At 41.5% G+C, this 24,860-nt stretch overlaps 3 protein-coding genes across 8 annotated transcripts; 1 reads left to right on the top strand and 2 right to left on the bottom strand.

Moving 5' to 3' along the window:
* Window positions 1-1,382: 1,382 nt before the first annotated feature.
* Window positions 1,383-7,518, bottom strand: msl1b (MSL complex subunit 1b). 3 transcript variants are annotated; one of them, XM_079492866.1, is made up of 9 exons: window positions 7,392-7,518; window positions 6,106-6,794; window positions 4,724-4,923; window positions 4,231-4,550; window positions 4,048-4,151; window positions 3,849-3,916; window positions 2,102-2,226; window positions 1,813-1,885; window positions 1,383-1,629 (listed from the first exon to the last, which is right to left on the bottom strand). In XM_079492866.1, the coding sequence occupies exons 2-9, from the start codon at window positions 6,718-6,720 to the stop codon at window positions 1,539-1,541; spliced, it is 1,596 nt and encodes a 531-aa protein (XP_079348992.1). In that variant the 5' UTR covers window positions 6,721-6,794; window positions 7,392-7,518; the 3' UTR covers window positions 1,383-1,538. The 3 variants fall into 3 exon arrangements, with proteins under 3 accessions (XP_079348992.1, XP_079348993.1, XP_079348994.1); XM_079492867.1 differs by having other exon boundaries at window positions 4,048-4,124; XM_079492868.1 differs by having other exon boundaries at window positions 4,048-4,112.
* Window positions 7,519-12,253: 4,735 nt separating this feature from the next.
* snf8 (SNF8 subunit of ESCRT-II) lies at window positions 12,254-16,975 on the top strand. Of its 2 annotated transcripts, none has more exons than XM_079492878.1 (9): window positions 12,254-12,497; window positions 12,776-12,840; window positions 12,931-12,981; window positions 13,861-13,999; window positions 14,138-14,242; window positions 14,936-15,008; window positions 15,225-15,366; window positions 15,505-15,579; window positions 15,663-16,975. In XM_079492878.1, the coding sequence occupies exons 2-9, from the start codon at window positions 12,790-12,792 to the stop codon at window positions 15,798-15,800; spliced, it is 774 nt and encodes a 257-aa protein (XP_079349004.1). In that variant the 5' UTR covers window positions 12,254-12,497; window positions 12,776-12,789; the 3' UTR covers window positions 15,801-16,975. The 2 variants fall into 2 exon arrangements, with proteins under 2 accessions (XP_079349004.1, XP_079349005.1); XM_079492879.1 differs by lacking the exon at window positions 12,254-12,497 and adding an exon at window positions 12,615-12,634.
* Window positions 16,976-17,034: 59 nt separating this feature from the next.
* calcoco2 (calcium binding and coiled-coil domain 2) lies at window positions 17,035-24,492 on the bottom strand. 3 transcript variants are annotated; one of them, XM_079492863.1, is made up of 17 exons: window positions 24,362-24,492; window positions 23,718-23,894; window positions 23,139-23,241; window positions 22,713-22,873; window positions 22,441-22,566; window positions 22,172-22,297; window positions 21,992-22,066; window positions 21,518-21,643; window positions 21,321-21,428; window positions 20,847-20,950; window positions 20,687-20,756; window positions 20,220-20,381; window positions 19,929-20,117; window positions 19,660-19,776; window positions 19,360-19,558; window positions 19,124-19,149; window positions 17,035-17,464 (listed from the first exon to the last, which is right to left on the bottom strand). In XM_079492863.1, exons 2-17 carry the CDS (start codon window positions 23,886-23,888, stop codon window positions 17,300-17,302), a joined length of 2,028 nt encoding a protein of 675 aa, XP_079348989.1. In that variant the 5' UTR covers window positions 23,889-23,894; window positions 24,362-24,492; the 3' UTR covers window positions 17,035-17,299. The 3 variants fall into 3 exon arrangements, with proteins under 3 accessions (XP_079348989.1, XP_079348991.1, XP_079348990.1); XM_079492865.1 differs by lacking the exons at window positions 21,518-21,643; window positions 21,992-22,066 and having other exon boundaries at window positions 17,039-17,464; XM_079492864.1 differs by lacking the exons at window positions 21,992-22,066; window positions 22,172-22,297 and having other exon boundaries at window positions 17,039-17,464.
* Window positions 24,493-24,860: the final 368 nt, after the last annotated feature.

Below are 24,860 nucleotides of genomic sequence, written 5' to 3'. Positions count from 1 at the left end.
ATAACAGACATGTTTTCCTTATGTACATTTGTTTCTGAAAGCTATGTACAGAAGACCAGTTTTGTAATTGAGATCCATCTACACATATGCTCATTGGTTGCAGTAAATGGTTAAGCAAGTGCAGTGAACAAGCAAAAATGTTGCCAAACTAAACTGTACGATTGTACATTGTAACATAAATTCAGAGAACAATAACTGGCAGCATGTTCAAGTGTGTACTGGTCAACAGAGCTAGAACTACAGCTAGAAAGAACATTTATGTTCTAAACTGGTTCCCTTGAATGCTGGCTATGCATTCTTCAAGAGTCAAGACCAATCATTACACATAGGTAGGCTAATATTTACTGCATGTAAGCATATTGTATTGATTAGAAAAAGAAAATCCAGAACAAACAAAAGATCACTTTGTTATTCTTGGATCACCTTAAGATAAGGCTGTTCAAGTAGAACACAGGAGTTTTCACTGGACTAAGCAGCCATAAGTCATGCTTTCAAAAACTTGAAACATTTTTCAATCTCCTCTGAAATACAATGAACAGAGGAAGATGCTCCAGAGGTATGCCATGCTGCTATGTTTTTGGAACAGATTTGTCAGCTCAGAAGAGAACATGCAACATATTAAAAAAAAACCCAAGCCAATGCAAACAAAAACAAATGAACATGGGTTTCATGTTAATTTAGCCTCCTCTCTGGTATGCTGAGAATGATTAAATCCAGCGTTTTCTTTTTAAGCAGACAATTCAGCATGAAAACTTTTCCTAATATCAGGTATGGTGCCTAGTACTTCGTCACCTCATTTTGAATAGTTGCAATTTTATACATCATGCAGTGTGGATCTGATTGATACGCACACTGCAGTGCACATTTTGCACAACGAATATGATCAGTCATACACAGACAAGCATGACAGTCAAATTCAGAAGATTTTTCATCTACGCAGAGGGGTTTATGGGAGGCAAAGAAGAATCCAGCAAAGGGCAGTCACATTGCTCACTGTACACTTCTGAGCTCTGATTTTCAGTCAAATGGCAATAGAACGTTTTTGTATTTAATAACTTCCATCAAGATTAGAGTCTCCAAACTTCTCCGGGCAGTCAGAATTAAACTATGTAAAATGTAACAATACAAATCAATAGGACTACTTACATTGAAGTAATACATCTATTTGGGATGGCAAAGCAATTACCGGTATTTGCAAATTGTGTCACAAGTCATGAATTTTTCAGAAGAGTGATTAACAAGGAGACTGTAATCTTGTGGCAACATGGCGTTACTCTCAAAAAAGGTGACATTGGGGACAAAATTACCAAAGTTGCAGCTCTCTGCCACACCCTATCTTAATGTGGTCTGTGGTGATAGTTTGAGACTTTTTTGCATGAGACTTAAAGACAGCCATTTATTCGCCCATCCATAGACAGAAAACAATTAGCACACTTCCTATATGCAGCAACCACTGACAGTCTTTTTGCTCAAAGACAAGGAAGCATTAGAAATCTGAGTAGGGTGTGGAACTTCTCCCGTTATGTTAATGTCACAGTTCACTTTCGACAGGTCCGGTGAGGCGTGTGTTTTTTGGGAACCTCGATGCGACATCGGCTTCGATCATCGAGCCATGGCAAGTCGAAGTTCCTGAAGAGACAATTTGAGAACATTTGATTTAAATAAGACTAAAGGAGACGTTTGACATTCTTATTTGTCTCTTTGCAATTAATTGTACCATTTCTATATCAATAGTCATTGTATTTGCTGATGTGCGTGTGTCGGTGTGTGTGAGAGAATATTATTCATGCACTGGTTGCCGTTAAGACTTACTGTTGAGTGAGTTTTGGTAGTGGCCTTCCAAACGCAACCACAGGCAGGAAGGGGGTGATGACTATGGATTCAACTGGGGAAAAGAAAAATTGAAATAAATAGTAATAAAATAGTAATGGTAATACACAAGTTGGCCTGTAACCCATGGATCAACCCACGGGTTGAGTAAAGAAATGTCGCCTTTTTTGTTCGTTTTGTTTCCCCAAGATCTACACTCTACAGTATCCATTCTATATATATAATGTGTAATTAAACACTGCCACTGGGATGTTAAAGAAAGCAAATTTACCATCTTCACAATCGGGATAGAAGGATGATATCTCTGGCTCAACCTCAGGGATAACTTTCTTCTTGTTCATGCGCTGTTGTAAACGCTGAAACATGCGCTGCTCTCTGATTCGCTGGATGTCCCATCTGCAAACAAATTAACATTACAAATGGGGCAGGAAGCAGGAGAATAAAAATGAACATCAAGGTAGGTTTAATAGAGCAGAGATTCCACCCACTCCTTCTCCGTCAAGAGTTTTGACCTGTGAACATTAAATAATTCTCCCAAACCCGGTCTTAAAAACCTAAATCTAATTTCTAAAGTATTCTAATTATTTACTTGTTGATGTTGTAAAAATATTACACTGTAACTGTATTGACTAGAGATCTCTCTTGATCAGACAGTCTTAGCTTAGTGGGTAGAGAGTAGAGGTGCTCCGATCAGGTTTTTTGGGACCGATCAGATTGTTTTTTTTTTTTTGTATAGTTTTATTATGGTTCTTTAAGGCCAAATTATACTTGCTGCGTTGCCTCATCATCTGCAGGGACATCCACATGCGGACTAGATTTTGTGGCTACACATACCGTATGCACCACGCCTACAAGTACACTGTCTGCACACATTTTTTATTTCGACAGGAGATCCGTAGCTACCCGCTCACATTATATGTGACAAAGGACTTGAAATTGAATTGTTCGGTGACGGGTTTCTTAAGTTATACAAAAAATTAAAATCTGGAAAAAAAAAAAAAAAGGTATTCTCAAAGGTTTGCTGAAGGAATTTATTTTGAATCTGAGGTCTTCAGCAAATTTCAGGAATGCACAGAAATAATGAAGCAAGAGTAAAACTAAGACAGTTCACCTCTTCTCATTAGACCATGACTTGTAATGAGTGCAGCCCATGTTGCTCTTCAACTATGATCGCTGTCCACACAGACCCTTGCGACTACACGGATGGGGGAAATATAACCCGGCCTTAATTGCATTGCCATGTTTGGAGGCCTGTGCTTATTTGCTGAAACATGATATGACCAGTGGCCATAATCAAAAGTATTTGATAATTGATAATAAAGCCTGTTTGGCTTTTAAAGGTATATTCAGTGATTTCACTTAATTCAAATATCACTTCTTTTTTTGTTTTGTTGCGATAATCCTCCATACTAGAGTGTGCTGACCATATAAGGAGTTCCTCCCTGTCCCCAGTTAACCCCTGGGGGTAAAAAAAAAAACCTGTAGGTTTTCGTTTTTGGCTAGGTGGCCCAGCCTTCATCCAATCAGGATAGAGATGGGCCTTCCGCCAATCATGATCGAGCGGGGGCGGGCCTTAGTGTGCGTGCTGTTGGCCTGTCGCTTGTCACCCCACTGTAGTGCGTGCATGTGCACATCTTGTTACCAGAGCAGACCGGGTTTTTTCCCCCAAAATCACTGAATGCTCCTTTAAGTGACACTATCGAGTATCCACAAAGATCTTATGGATTTTGGCAAGAATTATGAACATTCATTGACTCATTAAGGATTCACCATAGCCTAATTTGCATTTAATTCCTAATCCAATATCTGAACAATCCATTACAAAACAGTACAAATGTAATTGCAGTGCACACGTTTTTGAAAAATAACAAGCTCTCCCCAATATAAATTATGAAAATCCTTCCAGACCCCCCCCCCCCACAACATAACCTTTCTGTTGTAGTCAAACAAAAGTCAAACAAAATGAGGTATAATGGAATACATTTTTTAAACGTTTTAAAAGAAATATGAATTCACACCTTTTTCTCCTCTTCTCATCCAACTCTAGCTTTAAGTGCCGCTTAAGGAACACACCGTCTTCCAGTGCCTTGATGGAGAGACACAAGAACACATGCGCATAATCCATAAGCGGGATAGAGTCATGTGAGCTCTCAACTGCTTTGGAATAACTATCCAATGAAATGAAATAACTGTAAGGTTGACATTTATGTGTCTCACCTCTGGGATGCTACTGGATGACTCCCCATCCAAGGGCTCTATACAGTTTTCCCTCCAGGAAGGAACTACAAAGCAGCCAAGAAGTGGAGGAAAAGCGGAAACCACTATCATTAAACAGAAAATCAACAATCATTAGTATTTAAGAAATTGATAAAGATGTGCACATATGACAAGAATCCTCACTAGCCACATCCTCCTCCTTTTTAGGGGAAGTCTCACGGAGAGGGGACAAGGGAGGTTGATGCCAGCAGCACAGGTACATCTCTGTGGTCGACATGAAGGGCAACTCTTCCATCTGGCAACTGAACTCCTCAGGCTCCTCTTTGAATGTGTGAAAAAGGTCCTTGTCTGACCTCCCGAGCCCCGTCTTCTCTGGGGTCTCCTTACTACGAAGCTCCCTTTGGTACGGAGAACCCGGTCGAACGTCAGGAGGCTTCTGGGGGCTGAACTTTGAACCCTTGCCTCGAGCTTTCTGGACTTTTGAGTCACCAAAGCAAGATTTCCTGCAACAGAATACTCAAATTTGTCAACTGAAAAACTATATAAACTAAATAAATAGTACATTTCCTAATTTCTTGCATGACCCTGCCTGGGTGGATTTTAGTACTGGGTGCTCAGTCCCCATATAAAAACATTTAGGGAATACCCAGCACTGTGCCTTTAATTGTTTATTTACCTTTTTTGACCTTTGCCACCCCGACTGAAAGGTAGCGGCATTGATGAATTCGGTTGTGGAGTCGCCCCTACCACCTCCAGATCCCATATATCCTCTTTATCTGGGGTCCATGGCTCCAGAGGCTGAAAAAGACGCTTGTCTCTCGGGTCTTTCCTTGTGAGCTGCAGGCGGCGCTCCATGCGCTCAATACGCGCAAGTAGCTGCAAACCAAGAAGATATATATTGACAATTTAGTACCCAGTTGACAACTACATGCTAAACACCGATGTCCAATGTAAATTAACTTGCAAACACTGCAGCATTTACTACACCTAATCAGTAAACATAACTGTAATGACGATTTCCTGTATTAGCAGGGAGCTGTCAGTCGGCTGTGTAAGAGACTCCTTGAGGAGGTCTTATAGTTTAGAGGATCTGTAGCTTGCCTTAGGCGTTGGAAGTAGCTCCTTTTTATATTGCTTGTAGTATATTATATTATTGATCATCTACTGCTTCTTCTGACTGACTGACCGACTGACTGGCTGGCCGACTGACTGGCTGGCTGACCAACTCCGACTGACTGCCGAGTCTGCTCTAGTGCTCTGCTCGCCATACTTTATAAGGTGACTAGCTCCTTTCGGAACCCTACGTTAAAGTTTCTGACATTTTGATGACTTTATGTAGGGTTCCTTCTCACCGGATTCAAGCGACATGGGATGCCATCTGACTTCCCCTGACTTAGCCCTGTGCTGCGGTGTGGGTGTCGCGCTGACATATTCCAAACGAAGCATATGAACGCTATAGGAGACAACGAACCATCTGACCCCCCCCGCGAACGGCTCAGAAGCCGTTAAGTATTTTTAATGTTTGTACGACCGTTTTGCCAGCTCTGAAATTCTCTCTTGTTGACATCCCATTGTACCGCCTCTCGGCATCTCGGTTGGCTAGCAGCGCCTCCCTACGCGCCTCGTAGGCGCAGCTAGCCAACCGAGATGTCAACAAGGAGGGACCGAAGAGAGAATTTCAGAGCTGGCAAAACGGTCGTACAAACATTAAAAATACTTAACGGCTTCTGAGCCGTTCGCGGGGGGGGTCAGATGGTTCGTTGTCTCCTATAGCGTTCATATGCTTCGTTTGGAATATGTCAGCGCGACACCCACACCGCAGCACAGGGCTAAGTCAGGGGAAGTCAGATGGCATCCCATGTCGCTTGACGCCGGTGAGACCGGACCCTACGTGGTAGGTCCAAAGGAGCTCAACCCGGGGGGTCCGGAGACGGGCTATAAGGTGACGTGACGTCAGGCCATGACGTCACGTCACGCTGTTGACCGTTTCCGTGGCAACAATAACACTTTCCTTCAACCTCTAAGAAAAAGGAAAATAACTTTTTTCTAACACTTTACCGTCTCCTTCTCCGTTTTCAGCTCATCTATCTCCTTGTCCTTCGACTGCAGCTGCTGCTGCTGTTGCTCGATGAGGTCCAGTTGAAGGAGGAGAATCTGCCGCAGGCAGTTGGCTTGAGTGTGGGGATTGGCAGGCGTCTTCTTGATGTTCCTCCACTTGCCCTCTGAGCTGACCTCAATGGACGCGCTACCGAGGACCCCAGGGCCAATACCCTTTGCACTCTCATCAGCATCCTTGGGGTTATTGTTCAAAGCCATCTGAGGGTTATCCATATTGTCAATTGAGAGGGGTTTACCTTTCACTGGGGTTCCCTCACCCCCCATTTGTCTGACAGGGGACAATATTGCCACCGTTTTATTGTCCCCTTGAAGTGCTTCTGCAACCGTGGCAGTGCGGGCAACTTTGCTCGTTGTGTAGTTCTGGTCTAAGTCCCTTGACTTGCCAGGGATCTCGCCCCCCTGCACGTCTGGAACATCTAGGACAAAGTCGCAGGATTCCCTCTTGATGGTTACGGGACTCAACGTGGCGGCGCCGATGTGGGTCTTCTCCAAATCGATGGCGTCAGGGTTTAGCTTGAATCCCGTACTCGCATACAGTGTTGATCTCAGAGTCATGGCGAACACAGCAGCGACTTTTCATTCTGCAACGTCTCGGGCGGCGAAACTCGGCAAAGTTCCCCGCTTTTACCCTGCAAAACAAAGCAAACTAACGCACGTTAGCTGGCCAGAGAACGCGAAACACACCCCTCATCTCCCTCAACTTTGCATTAATAAGTACAAACACCACTGGCAACTGGTTAAAACGCAGAATTAAACGTTACTGACGTTAAGGTTATAGCGTTGTTCCCGGCACATCCTCTTCTAAAACGTTGCTGGATTTGAAAAGGCAAGCTAAGCTAACACTGCATTACGGGGACGAGAACAACAAACACACCAATGCTAACTAGGGCTAACTAGCAGTGCGTGTTTCGCAACAACGATAGCACTTGCCACTTCCACAGACGTTATAATACAGATGGAAATCTCAACGGGGACTCGGGAGTGGCTGCGTAGGACACTGGCACCAGCAGCGATGTGCCTCCATTTTGCTTCTCTCGAAATGATGAAAAACAATAACAGCTAGCTAGCATGCTAAATGCTAGCCAGTTCGTGCTGCTGTCAAAGCGGCACGAATAGAGCGACTTGGCGTTGACGAACTACCACGTCCTCTGGAAGAGCGTCGTTTACAAAGTACACGATGCGGCTACATGTCTATGTCTTCTGGCTGACGTTTGTTTTATGCCCACCTGGTCCTGGAAGTGCCTTCATGTTCCCTCCTCAAGACTTGTTTTAAAGCGCCGACCAATGCGCATGCGTAATTTGCTGGATAGCCATGTCTTGTGTTTTGAGCGCTCCGCCTTGTTACACCGAAACTGGTGACTCGCGGAATGTAGTCACCCCAATAAGCCCGATATCTATCAGCCAATGTTAATCATTAAACAGCGACCTCTGGTGTCACTGAGTTTAATAGCTCACACACTTATGATGCAACACCCATCACAAGTGGGGGGGTTTTCAGCGCAAACCCGCATTAAAGGACAGGTGAGGTGAGGTTCATTCAAAAAGAAAATGCTTGCTATGAAATAATTTAAAGCTTTTGCTTTCATTAAAGAAAACAAGTGATTTTTCCATACTGACCCATTCATAATCAGTGATTTATATGTATTGTTACATTAATAGATCTGTCTTAAGTTACTATACTGCTTGATATTGCGTACCATACATCTTGATTGATTGATTGAAATATTTATTAACAGTTTGCAGAATTACAGTACATTTCAAGCACACACTCAATACAAAGACTAACTGTGAGTGGACGACCCAATTAAGCATTACACTTGTTTACAAGAGGGTCCACCATGTTCAATTCATCAAAACATTTAGAGACGTACAAATAGACACTTCTATATAGTCAAAGAACAGAACAGGAATTCACCATAGAGGTAAAAAGGGAAAAGAGACATATACAGTGAGGGGGGGAAAAAAGCGAAAATAATTTAGGCCCTTGTTTGTGCCGAATCTGGGTTGTACATGGTTCGTTGCACTCCCTCTGGTGTTGTGGGTGTGGACTTCGTTAACATTAAGGAAGTATCTAGACAGGTACATGGGTATCTTGGTGGAGTATCGAATCTTGTGGACCAGACCCATTGCAAGATGCTGTACTCTGTCGTCGACCCTAAGCCATTCCAGTCTGTCAAAGTGGGCAGGGGTGAGGTGGGTACGGGGGGTGAGGCCAAGTAGGAGCCTGACCAGTTTGTTTTGGGAAGTCTGGAGCCTAGTTTTAAGGGCCTTTGAGGTGCTGTGGTACCAGGAGGTGCATGCATAGTCAAAGAAGCCTTGTACGAGGGCTCCTGTTAAGGTCTTCAAGGTGTTTTTGTTGACCAGTGAGGAGATCCTGTAAAGGAATCTTGTTCTTTGGTTGACTTTTTTGATTACGTTGGTGGCCATTTTATCACCGGAAAGATTAGCATCCAGGATGGAACCTAGGTAGGTAATTTCATCTTTACGTGTGATAACATTGTCACCCACTCTAACCAAGAAGCCATTTGCCTTGCTGAGATTACTATTAGATCCAAAGAGAATGGATTCAGTTTTCCCCAGGTGTAAAGATAGTTTGTTATCAGCGAGCCAGGTGCAGATTCTACCGAGTTCAAAGCTGAGGGCGTTTTCAACCTGCAGTTTGTTCCTGTCCGAGACCAGCAGTGCCGAGTCATCTGCGAACAGGAACAAGTTGCAGTCACAAGCTGAAGTCATGTTGTTTACATATATTAGAGGCCCTAGTATGCTTCCTTGTGGAAGCATACTCACTGGGAGGGGGGGGGACCCCCCCACTGGGAGGGGGGGGTTCCATTCACTTCCACCATCTGTTCTCTCCCCTCCAGGTAGGATTGCATCCAGCTCACTGATGTGCTATCGAAACCAATTGCTTTTAGCTTGTTAACCAGTATGGAGTAGTTCACGGTGTCAAAAGCCTTTTGGAGGTCCAGCATGACCATGCCGCAGTATTTGCCAGCATTCACCTCTTGTTTGATGTGGTCGCTCAAATAGAGAAGGCATGTGTCAGTGGAGTGGGATGTTCTGAAGCCAGATTGGAACTCGTACATTCATTTATTAGTGGCAAGATACTTTTCAACCTGTTCATAGAATATTTTTTCCATCACTTTCGAGATGGAGCTTAGAATAGAAATAGGGCGGTAGTTGCCGGGGTCTAATTTACTCCCTTTCTTGTGCAGGGGGGTTACTTTTGCCAGTTTGAAATCTTGAAATCTCGAAATCTTGAAATCTCAATTGTATGTACTGTACTGCCATTGAAACAGGGCGAGTGATGTTTTGAAACATCTGTATGCAGGTAAGCCGCTGCCTTCTACAAATGTGCAGATTTTTTTTTGTTTTGTTGTACACCTACTGTACACATTGTCTCTTTAGCAAAGCCTCTTTTTGTATACTGTAGCTTAAGCATCACAAGCAAATGTACTTGGGCCTGCTTAAAAGAAAAGGCATTGTTTTGCATCATTCTGCATTTCAAGAGGGCAATGCAGAATATGGATATAATTTGTGTCAGGAAAAACAAGGTTAAAACAAGGTTCCAGACTTCCCAAAACAAACTTGTCAGGCTACTACTACTACTTCACTCCCCGAACCCACCTCACCTACTTTGACAGGCTGGAATGGCTTAGGGTTGACGACAGAGTACACTCAGTACAGCATCTTGCAATGGTTCTGGTCCACAAGATTCGATACACCACCAAGATACCCATGTATGTACCTGTCTAAATACTTCCTTAATGTCAACGAAGTCCACACCCAAAACACCAGAGGGAGTTCAACAAACCATGTGCAACTCAGATTCGGCACAAATAAGGGACTAAATTAATTTCGCTCCTATGCCACCAAAATAGTCATGTCATTAAGACATGCGAATCCCTTGACTCCTTCAAAACCGCTCTCAAAGGGCACCTACGGACGGCTGCAATTCGAAACTGGCCCCCGTAAAATCTGAATCCCCCACCCACCCCTTTTCCCCCTCACTGTATATGTTTCCCCCCCCCCCCTTTTTACCTCCTCTATGATAATTTCCTGTTTTTGGGTATATAGAAGTGTATATTTGTACGTCTCTAAATGTTATGATGAATTGAACACGGTGGACCCTATTGTAAACAAGTGTAATGCTTTATGGTGTCGTCCACAGTTAACAGTTTTGTATTGAGTTGTGCTTGAAATGGACTAATTCTCCAATTTCAATCAATCAATCAATTTATTTGACATTTATTTGCTTGCAGAATTCTTAAGCCTGATTTATACTATATGAAATGATATAGCTCTATTTCTAATCATCATATAAATTAAATTATTATTATTATAGTCACTGCTGCTAGGCTTAGTTCTGACTGAGTAACTATAGCTATGCCTAATAGTCATTAGTAGCCTACCATTCTAATTATTAATTTTGTGAGGCCATTGAAATGAACCGCAATTACAAAATCATATTTCAAATTATCTACAGTATAAAATCAGAAAGAGCTAAACATTATCTAATAATTGATTTGATGTCAAGAAAAATAGAATGAAAGAGCGCTCTATGTAATATGTTGATATTAACTTAACTAGCTTATTTAACTTGGCAAGCAGAATAAGAATGGACTATTGTTCAGTGGGAATTGTTTGAAGCAAGAAGGGAAGATAAGGTTTCATGCAATGTGATGTAATGCGAGAGTGTGGACTCAACACCAACACCAACTTGGGACTCCCCTGAATCTCCGCCCTCGGCCCCTCCACACCCACCAGTATCAGTGTCTTTGTCTTGAGCTCTGCAGTGTTGTTAACTCTGCTGTCACTTCTTTCCCTTCCTGGCGGTGCCTTTAACTTGTCTTCCACAGTGTCAGTTTGCTTGCCACCTTTTGATTGATTGATTGAAATATTTATTAACAGTTTGCAGAATTACAGTACATTTCAAGCACAAACTCAATACAAAGGCTGTTAACTGTGAGTGGACGACCCAATTAAGCATTACACTTGTTTACAAGAAATGAAATGAAATGAAATGAAATCTATATTTACCCAGGGTATCTGGGCTAAGCTCAAGAACTTGTTTCCAGCCAGGCCCTGCTCATAGAACACATTTCATCGTAGTGGTTCAATGCCTTGTTCAAGGGCACTTCAGCGGTGGTAATTTTAACGTGTCGGACGGCTGATTCGAACTAGGAACCTTCCGGTATCAAGACCGCGCCGCTATCCGTTCGGCCACCGCTGCCACTCAGAGGGTCCACCATGTTCAATTCATCAAAACATTTAGAGACGTACAAATAGACACTTCTATATAGACAAAGAACAGAACAGGAATTCATCATAATGGAGGTAAAAAGGGAAAAGAAACATATACAGTGAGGGAAAAGGGGGGGGGGGGGGGGTCGGTCTGGTGCCTGACATTCTCTGTCTCTGACTTTGTCTGTGGGAGCCGCTTCAGTAGCTGGTCCACATTTCCGATGTGGTACGCCCATGTGATACCAAGTGCCATTCGTAGCATTTTTGTGTAGATATCCAAAGGGCCTTTCCTGCTGTAGGCCTAGGCCTAGTGCCTACTGTCAGTCTCACCTGTCCATGTCTCATCCCCATACAGCAGACTCTCCACTCTGACTCCACTCAGTGACTCAGTCCAGTCCACTGTAGGTACAAACACTTAATCTCCCATGGCATATCTCCTCCCATGCAAGGCATTCCAGGCAAATGCAAGTGAAAATCTCTTAAATTAAAAAATATCAACAACTCACCACCTACACCACCACACTATAATATAGCCACTTTGCTTCTGGAGTCTGAAAAAAGGACAGTTGAATGAAAATAAAGAGCAATTTTACCAATGTCATATTTGATTTAAAAAAAAATGAAAGGGCTTCAATTGCTCCAGTGCCTCCTGCTCATGCACCGTACCAGCCTGGATTTGGCTTGAGGCTTATTCGTCACATTTAATGACTTTCTGTGTGTGTATATGTCATGGCAATCTGTTTGTAGTGCACTTTTAGTTATGTTGTGGTACTGTAGCACCAAGCATTCACTTCTAAATACTCTAGTACCGTTTTCTGACTACAATCGCCCAGGCAGCAGGTGGCAGTGTCGTTGCTTTTGTTCACATAATACAGCAACGATATACTATACTTTACTTCCGGGTTTATTAATAACAAGAAGCATAAACTGCTACAAAATTGAAATAGCACCGTGTAAATCAGTTTACATTATTGGAAATGTGAATGTTTCCCCGACTTTAATACTTTGGATAACATTCGTGGGGGTCACGTCGTGGTATCGAGTGTCTGTACACAAGTGAAAATCCAGAGCTCGTGGACTACATTTAGCAGGTTAATTTGGTTGATATTATAATTTATAAACCAGACAGTAACATTAGTTGGCTATTTTGTGTATTCACATTGTGCGCAGACAAGTAGTAACATTCTTTTAGATTCATGTATTGTGTGTAACCAGACTACAGTAAAAGGTATTATTTTTGCACAATTATACAGTCAGGTACTGTATTAGCCCCTTTTGAGACCCTCGGTTACCTTTATACATTTCAAACTGAGGGACTAACAAAGAGTATTATATTAAGTATGTATATTAAAATATTGTGTGTTCTCAGACTACAGTAACAATATGCGGAGAGGGGTTGGTGCAGGAGCTATTGCCAAAAAGAAACTTGCAGAGGTAGGCTATAACATGCAATGTTAATACAGTATTCATTTTCAGGAATAATGTTAACTTAATTTCTAACATTTCTTGTTTTATTTAATTTAGGCCAAGTATAAGGAAAGAGGAAATGTTCTTGCCGCAGATCAAATTGTTCAGGTAGGTCTAATCTTTTATACATGAATATTCATTATTGATTGATTGATTGAAATATGTATTAACAGTTTGCAGAATTACAGTACATTTCAAGCACAAACTCAATACAAAGACTGTTAACTGTGAGTGGACGACCCAATTAAGCATTACACTTGTTTACAAGAGGGTCCACCTTGTTCAATTCATCAAAACATTTAGAGACGTACAAATAGACACTTCTATATAGTCAAAGAACAGAACAGGAATTCATCATAAAGGAGGTAAAAGAAACATATACAGTGAGGGGAAAAAGGGGTGGGGGGGATTCAGATTTTATGGGGGCCAGTTTCAAATTGCAGCCGTCCGTAGGTGCCCTTTGAGAGCGGTTTTGCAAGATGCTGTACTCTGTCGTCGACCCTAAGCCATTCCAGCCTGTCAAAGTGGGCAGGGGTAAGGTGGGTTCGGGGGGTGAGGCCAAGTAGGAGCCTGACCAGTTTGTTTTGGGAAGTCTGGAGCCTAGATTTAAGGACCTTTGAGGTGCTGTGGTACCAGGAGGTGCATGCATAGTCAAAGAAACCTTGTACGAGGGCTCCTGTTAAGGTCTTCAAGGTGTTTTTGTTGACCAGTGAGGAGATCCTGTAAAGGAATCTTGTTCTTTGGTTGACTTTTTTAATTACGTTGGTGGCCATTTTATCACCGGAAAGATTAGCCTCCAGGATGGAACCTAGGTAGGTCATTTCATCTTTACGTGTGATAACATTGTCACCCACTCTAACCAAGAAGCCATTTGCCTTGCTGAGATTACTATTAGATCCAAAGAGAATGGATTCAGTTTAGAGTATGTATGTGGATTGTGGAAATAATTCAGCTGACCATAACAGCCTACATGATTTCTTTCCTCAGATGTCTAAACAGCTGGAAACCTTCAAGTCTAACCTCGAGGAATTTGCTAGCAAGCATAAACAAGAGATCCGCAAGAACTCACAGTTTCGGGTCCAGTTTCAGGAAATGTGTGCCACCATTGGGGTCGATCCACTTGCCTGTGAGAATTAAGTTTAGTTATGTTTAACATTATGTATACCGTTATATAGAGTTTGGAAAGTTTGCCTTTCTCACAATTATAAGAATAATCACTATTACTACTTTTAACAATCAAAATATTTCCCTCCATTTTCCCCAGCTGGCAAAGGCTTTTGGTCAGAAATGCTTGGGGTAGGAGACTTCTACTATGAGCTGGGTGTACAAATCATTGAAGTTTGCCTTGCCCTGAAACACAGAAATGGCGGTTAGTTTCTTACTTTCTTCTGTCTTTTGCATCATTGTGATATGGAGCATTTTAGCACAACAATATATTAAGTAAAACTAGAAGTGTGATTCATGTGATTCAGAGGTAATTTGTCATGGTTCCATGCAAAGGTATAAATACATTGTATGGTTATAATTCTTCATATCGAAAAAAAGAAGCAGGAACTGGGCTGGGGCCTGTTGTTGGAAAATAAATTATTCAATGAACCCTGTCTTCGCGGGGGCGAGATGGAAAAGGGGCGACCGTACCTGTTAACCCATTTTGGCCTGAAATTAAAAAAATGTCTTCAAAATCATGACAGTTTTCTGAAAAACCATACGTTTCTGTATCAGTGGTGCTCAATATTTCATGTCAAGGACCCCAAAAATGATATGTAATATATCTGAAAATATGTTGTTCCAGGGACCTCCCCAGAAGCAAAGATTTGAGTTAAAATGTTCACTCTGTAATAATATATATTCAAAGATTTGAGGCACATTTTCACGATTTTTCAAAAATAGCTAAAGTATAACATAATGCTTTAAAACACCAACAGGGGTTCCCGCCCAAAATGGGTTAACGTGGAATGTTATTGTCAATTACTGTAAGAATGACTATAAAATAAAACGTGTGTGCGCGCGTGGAATTTTATTAAATGAATGACTATAAAATAAAAGTTGTGTGTCCTTTCAGGGCTCATCACACTGGATGAACTCCATCACAGAGTGCTGAAGGGAAGGGGGAAATATGCTCAAGATGTCAGCCAGTGAGTGTCATTGCCATTGTGAGAAATCATTCTTACATAGAGAGCAGTCTATAAATATCACATTTCAAATATCTGTATTTTGCATTTAATATTAATTTAAACAGGTATTTTAATTCTTTTTTATACCATTTGGGTTCTGCACCTCTCAATAAATAGGTATCCAAACACCATGTCTGTGTAATATAGTGATTGTTAAACTGACCTGTGCTTTTCCAGAGACGACTTGGTGAGAGCCATAAAGAAGCTGAAAGCCATGGGCAACGGCTTTGGCATGATACCCGTGGGAGACTCGTACCTGGTGCAGTCTGTCCCAGCAGAGCTCAACATGGATCACACTGTAGTTCTACAGCTGGCTGAGGTAACAATCTGCTCCAAGAGGCGTGCCCAAATACATATCAATTTGGGAGTCCTTGACATGAAAAAGTTTGAGTACCTATGACTATGTTATCTTCATACAGAGTATTCATTATACATAAAATGTTTTGTCCCTCTGTAGAAGAAGGGCTATGTTACAGTGAGTGAGATCACAGACAATCTAAAATGGGAGAGAGAACGGGCTTCTCATGTCCTGGTAAGTGTGAGAAGGTAATTTAGGTACCCTAATTATAATAGTTGGTTTCAGTCTTATTGGCCACTTTCTCTCTGTATTTTCAGGGTCACCTGCTGAAAGAGGGATTGGCTTGGCTGGATTCTCAAGCTGCCGGGGAACCACAGTACTGGCTGCCTGCTCTCTTCTCTGAACTGACATCCCGTGATGTCACACCAGAAGAGGCCAATCAGATGATACCTTGAGATCAGATTCTCTGGACTGTACAACATTAGGTGGAGGGAAAATAATGTGCCTGGCAGAATGAGTCTGATTTTATAGACTTGAGGAGGTTCATAATCGTATGGGTCATTCCCCCATATCATGTGTGGACTTCGGACCCAAAGATATCCTGCTATATCAGCTCTTAAGGCCACTAGACTAGTGGATGCAGCAAGCGGACATATATTGTAAGGGGAACAGGATATGAATCGGTTCATGTTCTGATTAGTCTCTGAAGCCAGACAATTATTTCACAATCCCTGAATGCTACACAGAGGCTGTAACTACACCTCCTAAAAGCCAAGAATGGCAGCTGTCATCTGTTCATATAATTATTATCTATAAGCAGCAAGCTAGGTTTTTTGGCAAATTTACACAAGACAAAACGTGGGACATCTGCTTTACTCATTTTCAGCCTCCGTTGCATACTCGGGGCTTAAAGCCAAAAACAATCCCAAGACTGAAATGTTTTTTTGCAAATCTGCACTGATCTCATTAAATGACCCCTATGAGATCCTCAGGACTGAAATCAGTCCCCAGGACTGAGAACTTTAAGCCCTGCATAGACTGCTTAGGTGGAAGCATTTGAAAATGTTGTGAGCCAATAGTCTGGCTCGAGTGACTAATGATCTATTAACATGTTAACCTTTAAGTAACATTCAACTGTCAAAACATGCATCTTTTATTTCAGTTTTGTTACTTTCAAAATCATCTGCAATGTGAGGTGTGATGAGTTTTTCTGTAGTCAGCACAGCCATGGTGTTAGTATACAGTATAATAGACAATATAAAATAAATGGGTTTAATACATGAGTTTACTGTCTCATTACAAACTTAAATTACAGTGCTCTTTTTTTTACTAATTACTAGTACCCACCCTATGGATTGCACTTTTTCTAGATAAAGCATGACTCAGTAGTAGTGGTCTCTTCATCAAAACGGTATAGAAACATTGTAGAATAAGCAATATTTTAAATAATTTTTATCCCACGATTTTGTAACCCATTTTTCACCCTGTGTCAATTATCTAATCCTGGGCTCTACACACCCTCCACCAACCTGGGGAGAGCAACGGACTTGAACTCATGCTTCCTTCATGCATGAGTGTCCAAGTCGCTCCTTAACACCTAACAGAGGGGAGTTTCCCTGGTTAGACGTAGCGCGTGGAAGGAACACGTTATTCCAACCAGTTCCTTTCCCCTCCATCAGGCGCACCAGCTGGCCAGGGGGAGGCAGTTTCCCAGGGGACACAGGGAGAATAAGCAATATTGAATATGTGCTTTTTACGTGATGCATAATGTTTTAAGCTCTCCCTGTAATATTGACTTTACTTTCACCTTAAACAGTTGAACATTCAGTGCATTAATATTGCTATGAGCCAGGTTGAGAGATGTGCTATAAATTCTCTGTCTTGCTTAATCATGACGGTCATTGAAACCTACTTGGAAGTGAACACAAAACATTCTAGGCCTTATGCCTGATTCCTACAACTCGTGGCTGTACACGTGATCCTCAAACAGAGACTGCTCCATGCTGTCACAGATGAGTGTGCAGAAAGGACACACTTGGTGGCTTTGCTCATGCAGCACCCTCTCATCCCGGGTAAGGCCAGGGAAAGTCTCCTGGCAGTGCTGGCACACAAACGATTCCTGGAATTGAAATAGAGATGGCCGGTCAGGCGGTCATATGTGGTAACATAAGAGGGGCACGTTGGATTAAGTTTGAGTAAACGAGACATAAGTTGTAAACAGCAGACACTCTTTGGTATTCATCATGAATATCTAATGGCTATCTATTAGAATTGTTTTTTACTTTAACCACTTGAACTCTAGCATCCCTATTCTGGGGCTAAGATTTGGCAAGAATAGCTGTATTCAAGCCCACAATGTCAATGTGTCCCAACACAAACGATGCATTGTGAGATTGTTAGGTCGACTATTTTTGGCAAAGAGATCTAGCGCAAAAACAGGAGGGGGCCTAGTACAGAGCCCTTGGGAATCTTGTCCAATAAATACAAGTTTTAAATGTTACATTTTTGTTCAGTAATGTTATTACCTAATGAGACATATTTCTACCATGTTAACATGAATTTGTCTTTTCTGTGCCACTTTACATTTTATTGATAGTGGCTGGAAGTGTTACCCAGCTTAGCCAACGTCATGTCAGGCTAGAATGAAAGAAACTGTCCATTACGTTTGTTTTCAACCAACTACCCATTGAGCCATAGCAGCATATCATTTTCATGAGGCATGCTGCTGACCCCCAGTGAATGCTTTGCGGAACCCCAGGTTGGGGACCACTACTTGATATAACATCTTAAAATACATAGTGTGGTTGGGACTCTGAGTCTGTACAGTTCTTTTTCTGCTCAGACTAAAGCCCTAACCACACCAAAGGGTCGAGACGGTGTGATATGTCCTGTTGCACGTTGACCCACGTCACCCCAAGTGATTCAACGCAAGGAATTCAATGGCCCAGACCACACCAAAGGGTCACCATGCAACTCCTTGCAACAGTTTGGACCCAATGAGTTGCATGGCAACCCTTTGGTGTGGTTAGGGCTTTAGTAGTCATAGACTTTCATTATCAACAAGTTTCCTAACAGTGAAATGATCCAGAAATCTATGTAAGTAGCAGCCATGATAAGAGCTGGTCCAATTCTCTAAAAATGATAAGGAATGGTGCTTCATTGCTTCCTTTCTCATTGGGCAGTGCAGCTTTTGTGTGTGTGTATGTCTGTCCGTTCGTTTGAGCACAGAATGTTGTTTACATTGTGATGAAAGGCACCTCTCACGAGTCACTTCAGTTCACACAGTTTCCCCCCCACTTTAGCATAGTACACATGCTTGTCACACGTGGGTTGTCACCTTTTTGTTTGTCTGCGAAAGAGGACCACAAGTCCTGGCCTTCATTGTGTTCTATTCTTGATTGTTTTTAAACATAGTTTCAAATGTTTGATTTTGGCGTTATATTCAATTCAGAGAGAGAGACTGAGTGCCGTAGTCCCTTTTTTGCTAAACATTTAATGTACACTATACTTGGTTATATGTCTGTCACCTAAGCCTAGACCACCTTTGGAACATTTTATTTTCACCCTGGTCAAACTGTCGCGTAATTATGTAGCTTAAGTGCAGTTGGATTCTCTCAGCACAGTGGTTGTTGTTTCCTAAGTCCTTCAAATCCTTCCTCGACCCGATTATGTTTTTCATCAAAAAATTCTTAGGAAAAAGACACAGCGTAAGTTAACAATTTGGATGCACCCTATGTGTATCCAAAAAAACTTGGTTGAAAGACATGCATGGACGTACCTCTTCCTCTGTATCTGCACTGGTTCCTGAAAGAAAGAAAAAGTTGTAATTGAATTGGTCAATGGAGGAAATAAAAAAAGAACTTGATATCACAACATAATATTGACTGATTTTCTTTTCTCTTTCAGACATATTTCCCCCCACAAACACAATGTTTGTGGTGCATTAACTACTGCTTTAAATTCAGCTGAAAAGAAAGGTTTCCCCATCTTCTGAAACAGATTCCTCAACCTTACCTATTGATTCATATAGGGTCGGATCATAATATTGGAGAGACTCTGGAAGTGTGTCCTCCTGTTGCCCCTGGCTGGAAGTTGTGATTGTTTCAGGTGAGAAGCCATGAGGGCTTGAAGGTTGCATGTATATTGATTCAGCGGTAGAGGCCATCTGTTCAGCCAACTCTGTGTGAAGGCGCTCAATATCTCTTTTGAGAATCTGACAAGGTAAACACACAGACAAAGTTAAGCCAAAAAACAGGAAGTGACCCTTCGACTAAATAACCCTTGCTAAATAAACAAACTTAGTTGGAAATCTACCTGATTTTGTCTTTCTAGCTCTTCTTTCTCCTGTTTCTCAATCATGATCACGTTGTCCATCTCAGTGGCCTGTTCACTCTTCTCTGCAATGATGCCGTGCGCCTCTGTGAGTTGCAGCTTAAAAACAACAATAAAAAATGAAGACCTGAGTTAATATCAATCAAGAAAGGTAAAGACTAGATCTGCTTCAACAGTTACACGTTAAATAATCTATATTCACTAATCTCTGAACTGAGGGCTACATCTTGTCAAAAAACTTTAAAGTTCACCTCTACTTTGCTGCTGCAGCGTTTCATCTGGTCAGATGATGATGCAAGGCCCTCTAGTTGTTCTTTGGTGTCAGCCAGATCTCTCTGCAGTTGCTCCGAACATCTCCGTGTGCTGTTGAGCGAGTGCCTCTCGTTGGACAGTTGTGAACGAGTGTCCTGTAGCTGGTTGAGTAGGGTCTGATATTGCACCTAGATGCAGACATCAGTACAAGGTAATTCATCAACACTGAATTCGGTGTTGCAAAAGAAAAGACAAGAGGCCATGTTGGCCTTGTGTGAATTTGTTCCCACCTTCATGTCTTCGTCTGGAATGTTCTGCAACATCTCCTGTCGACTCCTGCGTAGTTCCTCGTTTTCTCTCTTCAGTTCGTCCAGGTTGTGTTTTAGTTCATCTAGTCTACGAAGCTCAACATGGAGTCTCTCCTTCTCTTTCTCACTGCTCTGGAGGTCCACCTGTGAAGGGAACAGTCAAGAGAATGGTATGATCTGCCACAGACCCCTCTCTCCTCTAACAAATGAAATGACCACTCATCAGTCATCATAATACCATATGCAATCAGCAGTCCTATTATTTTACCATAGGGACCCTGATATGATTTCATTCATGTTAAATTCTGAAGCATTTTTCAACAGATGTAATTACACCAAGCCCTGTTAACAGGTTTATGAGTTGTAATTATTTCCTCTCCTTTCCTCCCCTGTTAATAAAGTAGAATTAACTTAATTCTACTGTCAAATTTAAACAGCTCTTAAAATACCTGTAGGAGCTGAATATCATCTCTCAGTTTGAGCAGTTCTTGTTCTTGCTCTCTGAGTTTGGGTTTTAGCCTGAAAAAAACAGAAATGAGCATTAGAGACCATACATCAATGTTGTCCATCTCTAATCTCTTTTCATTCATTATACAATTTGCAACTCACTCTGCAATCTTCACACTTTGGATAGTGAGAGTCCCATATAGCTCCTCTTGCTCCTGTTTCAGTTGATTGATCTTCACCACAGCTCGATCATATTTCTGCTTAACCTGTGCCACACAGAACGTATGAATACATAGGATTTGTGTTCCATATTCACAAAGAGTTTGCAGTTTGTGTCCTATCCATATTCCCTTTCCCTCTCACAACTCACAAGCATGCGTGCACACTCACTCACTCCATCTCTCGCTACTCAACTGTGGTAAAGTGGCTACTCATGTAATTTGTTAACTTTCATAAGATTAAGATACATTAAAAAATAAATTATCTTTCTCCATATCACGGTCCGCAGAGCACTTTGAGCTACATTCTATGCATGAAAGGTCAAAGGTGCCATACAAATATAATTATTTTGATTACAACGTTGATGGAAATGGTAGCTCTGGATCAAAGCAGAGATAAAACTCCCTTGGCATTTACCTCCTGTTCTCTCTGTGACTCATCCACTGACTTCAAGCTTTGACTCAGTTTTTCCTCCTCTCTGCTATTCTGTTGCTCCAGCTGATGGGCCTTTTGGATCAGGTCCCCCTGAAACGTAACAGCAGTATTAATTTTCTAGATGCTCAGACTAGATGTTTGTTCTTGTGTACACATGGTGTGGACTACCGAGGATGTACCTTGACGCCGTCGAGTTCTTGCTGTTGTTCCCTCAGACTACTTCTTAAGCTCTCGTTTTGTTCCTTCATTTGACTAAACTCTTTGGCCAGTTCCTTTCTTTCCCGTTCACTCCCCTCCTGCTGCTCCTGTACAAAGTAACGATATTGTATTATTTAAGTTAAAGGAAACTATGCTCTTGCTTAACCCATTTTTGGCGGGAACCCCTTTTGGTGTTAGCATTATGTTATGCTTTAGCTATTTTTGAAAAATCGAAGAACGACTGACATAGAAACATAGCTTTTTCAGAAAACTGTCAGGATGTAGAAGACATTTTTAGAATCTGATCTCAGGTCAAAATGGGTTAAATACACATGGTTGTCATCTCTAATTATAATTTCTCAAATGTACAGTCAAACAAGGTGTATACAGCAGAATTCTAAGTGATAACTTAATTCAGTGACCCAGTAAGGATCTCAGGACTTTGCGGTGCAGACCTTCAGGTAGTCAACCTCTTGCTGTTTCTCTTTCTGCAGTTCATCCCTCTCCTGTGCACTCTGCTCAACTTGATCCTGGATTAAATAAAATACATGTCAGTACAGCACTATTAAGTTTCTAGATGCTCAGACTAGATGTTTGTTCTTGTGTACACATGGTGTGGACTACCGAGGACGTACCTTGACGCAGTCGAGTTCTTGCTGTTGTTCCCTCAGACTACTTCTTAAGCTCTCGTTTTGTTCCTTCATTTGACTAAACTCTTTGGCCAGTTCCTTTTTTTCCCGTTCACTCCCCTCCTGCTGCTCCTGTACAAAGTAACGATATTGTATTATTTCAGTTAAAAGGAAACTATGCTCTTGCTTAAATACACATGGGTGTCATCTCTAATTATAATTTCTCAAATGTACAGTCAAACAAGGTGTATACAGCAAAATTATGCGGTGCAGACCTTCAGGTGGTCAACCTCTCGCTGTTTCTCCATCAGAGCGCTCTTTATGCTCTCATTTTGCACTCTCATCTGATCCATCTCTTTCTGCAGTTCATCCCTCTCCCGTGCACTCTGCTCAACTTGCTCCTGGATTAAATAAAAGACATGTCAGTACAGCACTTTATTTGCCCATGAACTGAGATCCAAACACAAACACGTCTTTTGTCCATCAGTCTGATTTATAAACCCTGCACTTTCTAAAATCTGACTTTTTGATTGCACTTCATACCAACCTGTGTTGTAATCACCAGCAGGTCAGTTTCCAGGCTACAGTCCACACTTGGCTCCTCTGGACTTTTGAAACAGAATGGGGTGCTGGCTCCTCTCACTTGACCACTGCTGTCCACATAGCAGAACTGGTAGAACTCAGCATCATCCTTTGGCAAATAGTAGTCTAATAGAAATAAATAAAAGGTAAATGTTTTTTTTGGGTTTTTTTTTAACACTATTCAAAATATTAGAGGACGTACAAGAAATGTTATCCAGTGGTTTGAGAGATTAGCCTCAGACATACCATAATAATAATAATAACAAAACCTCACCTCACTACATAATCACATGAAAAAGAAAAATGCCTACAGTAGTACCATAACGTAACACAGAACCGGAAACAATGTCAGATATTCATTTTTTTAATTGTAAATTGAAACAGGTCATACCATTAAACACCACTTGTTTTTTCACTGGATCTTCGCTCATCACATCAAAGCACGGTTCCACCCACACAAATGTATGATAGTCTCTGGTGCTGCTCCACCCTACCTGCAAGACAACAACAACATTGAATGTTTCATGGTTGATGAGCAGACCGGTACCACCGGTACAGTGGTAAAATAAAAGGCATTTGAACTTGAGTCAGACCAAATAATTAATTATTGTATATAGAGATGGACATGGGATTGGGACTAATATACACAGTAACATCCTCACTGTTCATTTATCAATTTGTAAATGAAAGCTGCAATCAGGAACTTGTTTTAATGAATAAAACGTCATTATATGAAGTCAAAGTCGTACGATTAGTCTCACACGTTACCGCAGTGAAATTAGTTCTCTGCATTTGACCCATCTCTTGGAGCGGTGAGCCACAGATTGACTGAAGATTTAACTGTATGTACCCTGGCTTTGATTGATTGAACAATACTTTAACAGTTTGAAAATAGTACAGTGGTTGTGGCTTGTTTCCATTGTGACCTTGTGTATTCAATTCAATCGAGACTCCTATGTTTTTTCCTCACCTTAAAAACCCCCACCCAGTCTCTTTTATTGGGCTGGAAGCCATCAGTCAGGGTGTACCGACATGTCACCTGGTTGGACGGTGGGTATGCGTGAGGGATGTCATGGAAGAGGACCAGAGAGAAGGTCGCCGACGGCTCCACCACTGCAATATCACTGCTGCAACTCTCCATGTTGAGCTACAATAAAATATAATGAAGAATCAAAACACTTCAAGACGCCTAGCGACATGTCATGTGTCTGATGACTCTGATCACTGATGATAAACAGGTGCAACAGTCCACAGGAAGGCTGCCAGACCAATGTTGATCTTTGATTTCTCTTAGCTTTCACTTTCTCTGGAAAATGTCAAGTCACGGAGATTATATTCAATATCTCAACACTCATTAGTCATGATGTAGTACAATTAATTTATATATATTTGATATCATTCGTTCCCAGTTATATGATTTTATATCATCAAGTCGTTTGGAGGGACTTAAAGTAAAAGTTATAACGTTCATAATATCAGAAACCGAAAGTAACTGTAAACTGCCTTACATTACAGACTACTATTCTAATATATTATATATCCGAATATATTCACAGCAAAGCCAAAGTTCCATAACAAAAACATTACTGACGTTGAAATAAAAGTTCAACTTACAAGTTTACGGCCACTTCTTTTCTCGCTGTCTCAACTACGCAGTCGACAGAGCTCTCAGCACAACACAAACAGAGTGTGTGACCAGTGTGACCGTGACGGATCGGTATTTATTTTCGTTGCGTACCGTGTGACTGTGTTGGACTCTGGACTACATGATGAACCGATCTGGGAAATGTAGTTTACTTTACTCAAGTTTTCCGCTTCAGTCTTCCGCTGGCAGTTGGCGTCCAAGTCTAACTTATAGTGTTACATTGCCGCCATCTGCTGGAATCAATGTAATATACCCTCACAGTGATAATGTAGTCAAAATATTTAGTGTCAACTGTCAACCCAAAGTGACCCCATTCAGGCATTCTCTTTCTTTCTTTCTTTCTTTTATAATAATATGACTGCACTGTTCCCCGATTCTCTTGCATTATGGCCTCACCTGTAGCCTATTCAAAGACCAAACACACCGTATCTTTAGTCTTTATCACCTTCTCTATTTTGTCTTTTTGGT

The sequence above is a fragment of the Electrona antarctica genome (assembly GCF_951216825.1).
Source record: "Electrona antarctica genome assembly, chromosome: 22".
NCBI lineage: Eukaryota > Metazoa > Chordata > Actinopteri > Myctophiformes > Myctophidae > Electrona > Electrona antarctica.
Note: the sequence above shows the minus strand (reverse complement) of the source record. Positions and strands in the feature narration are given on the sequence as shown.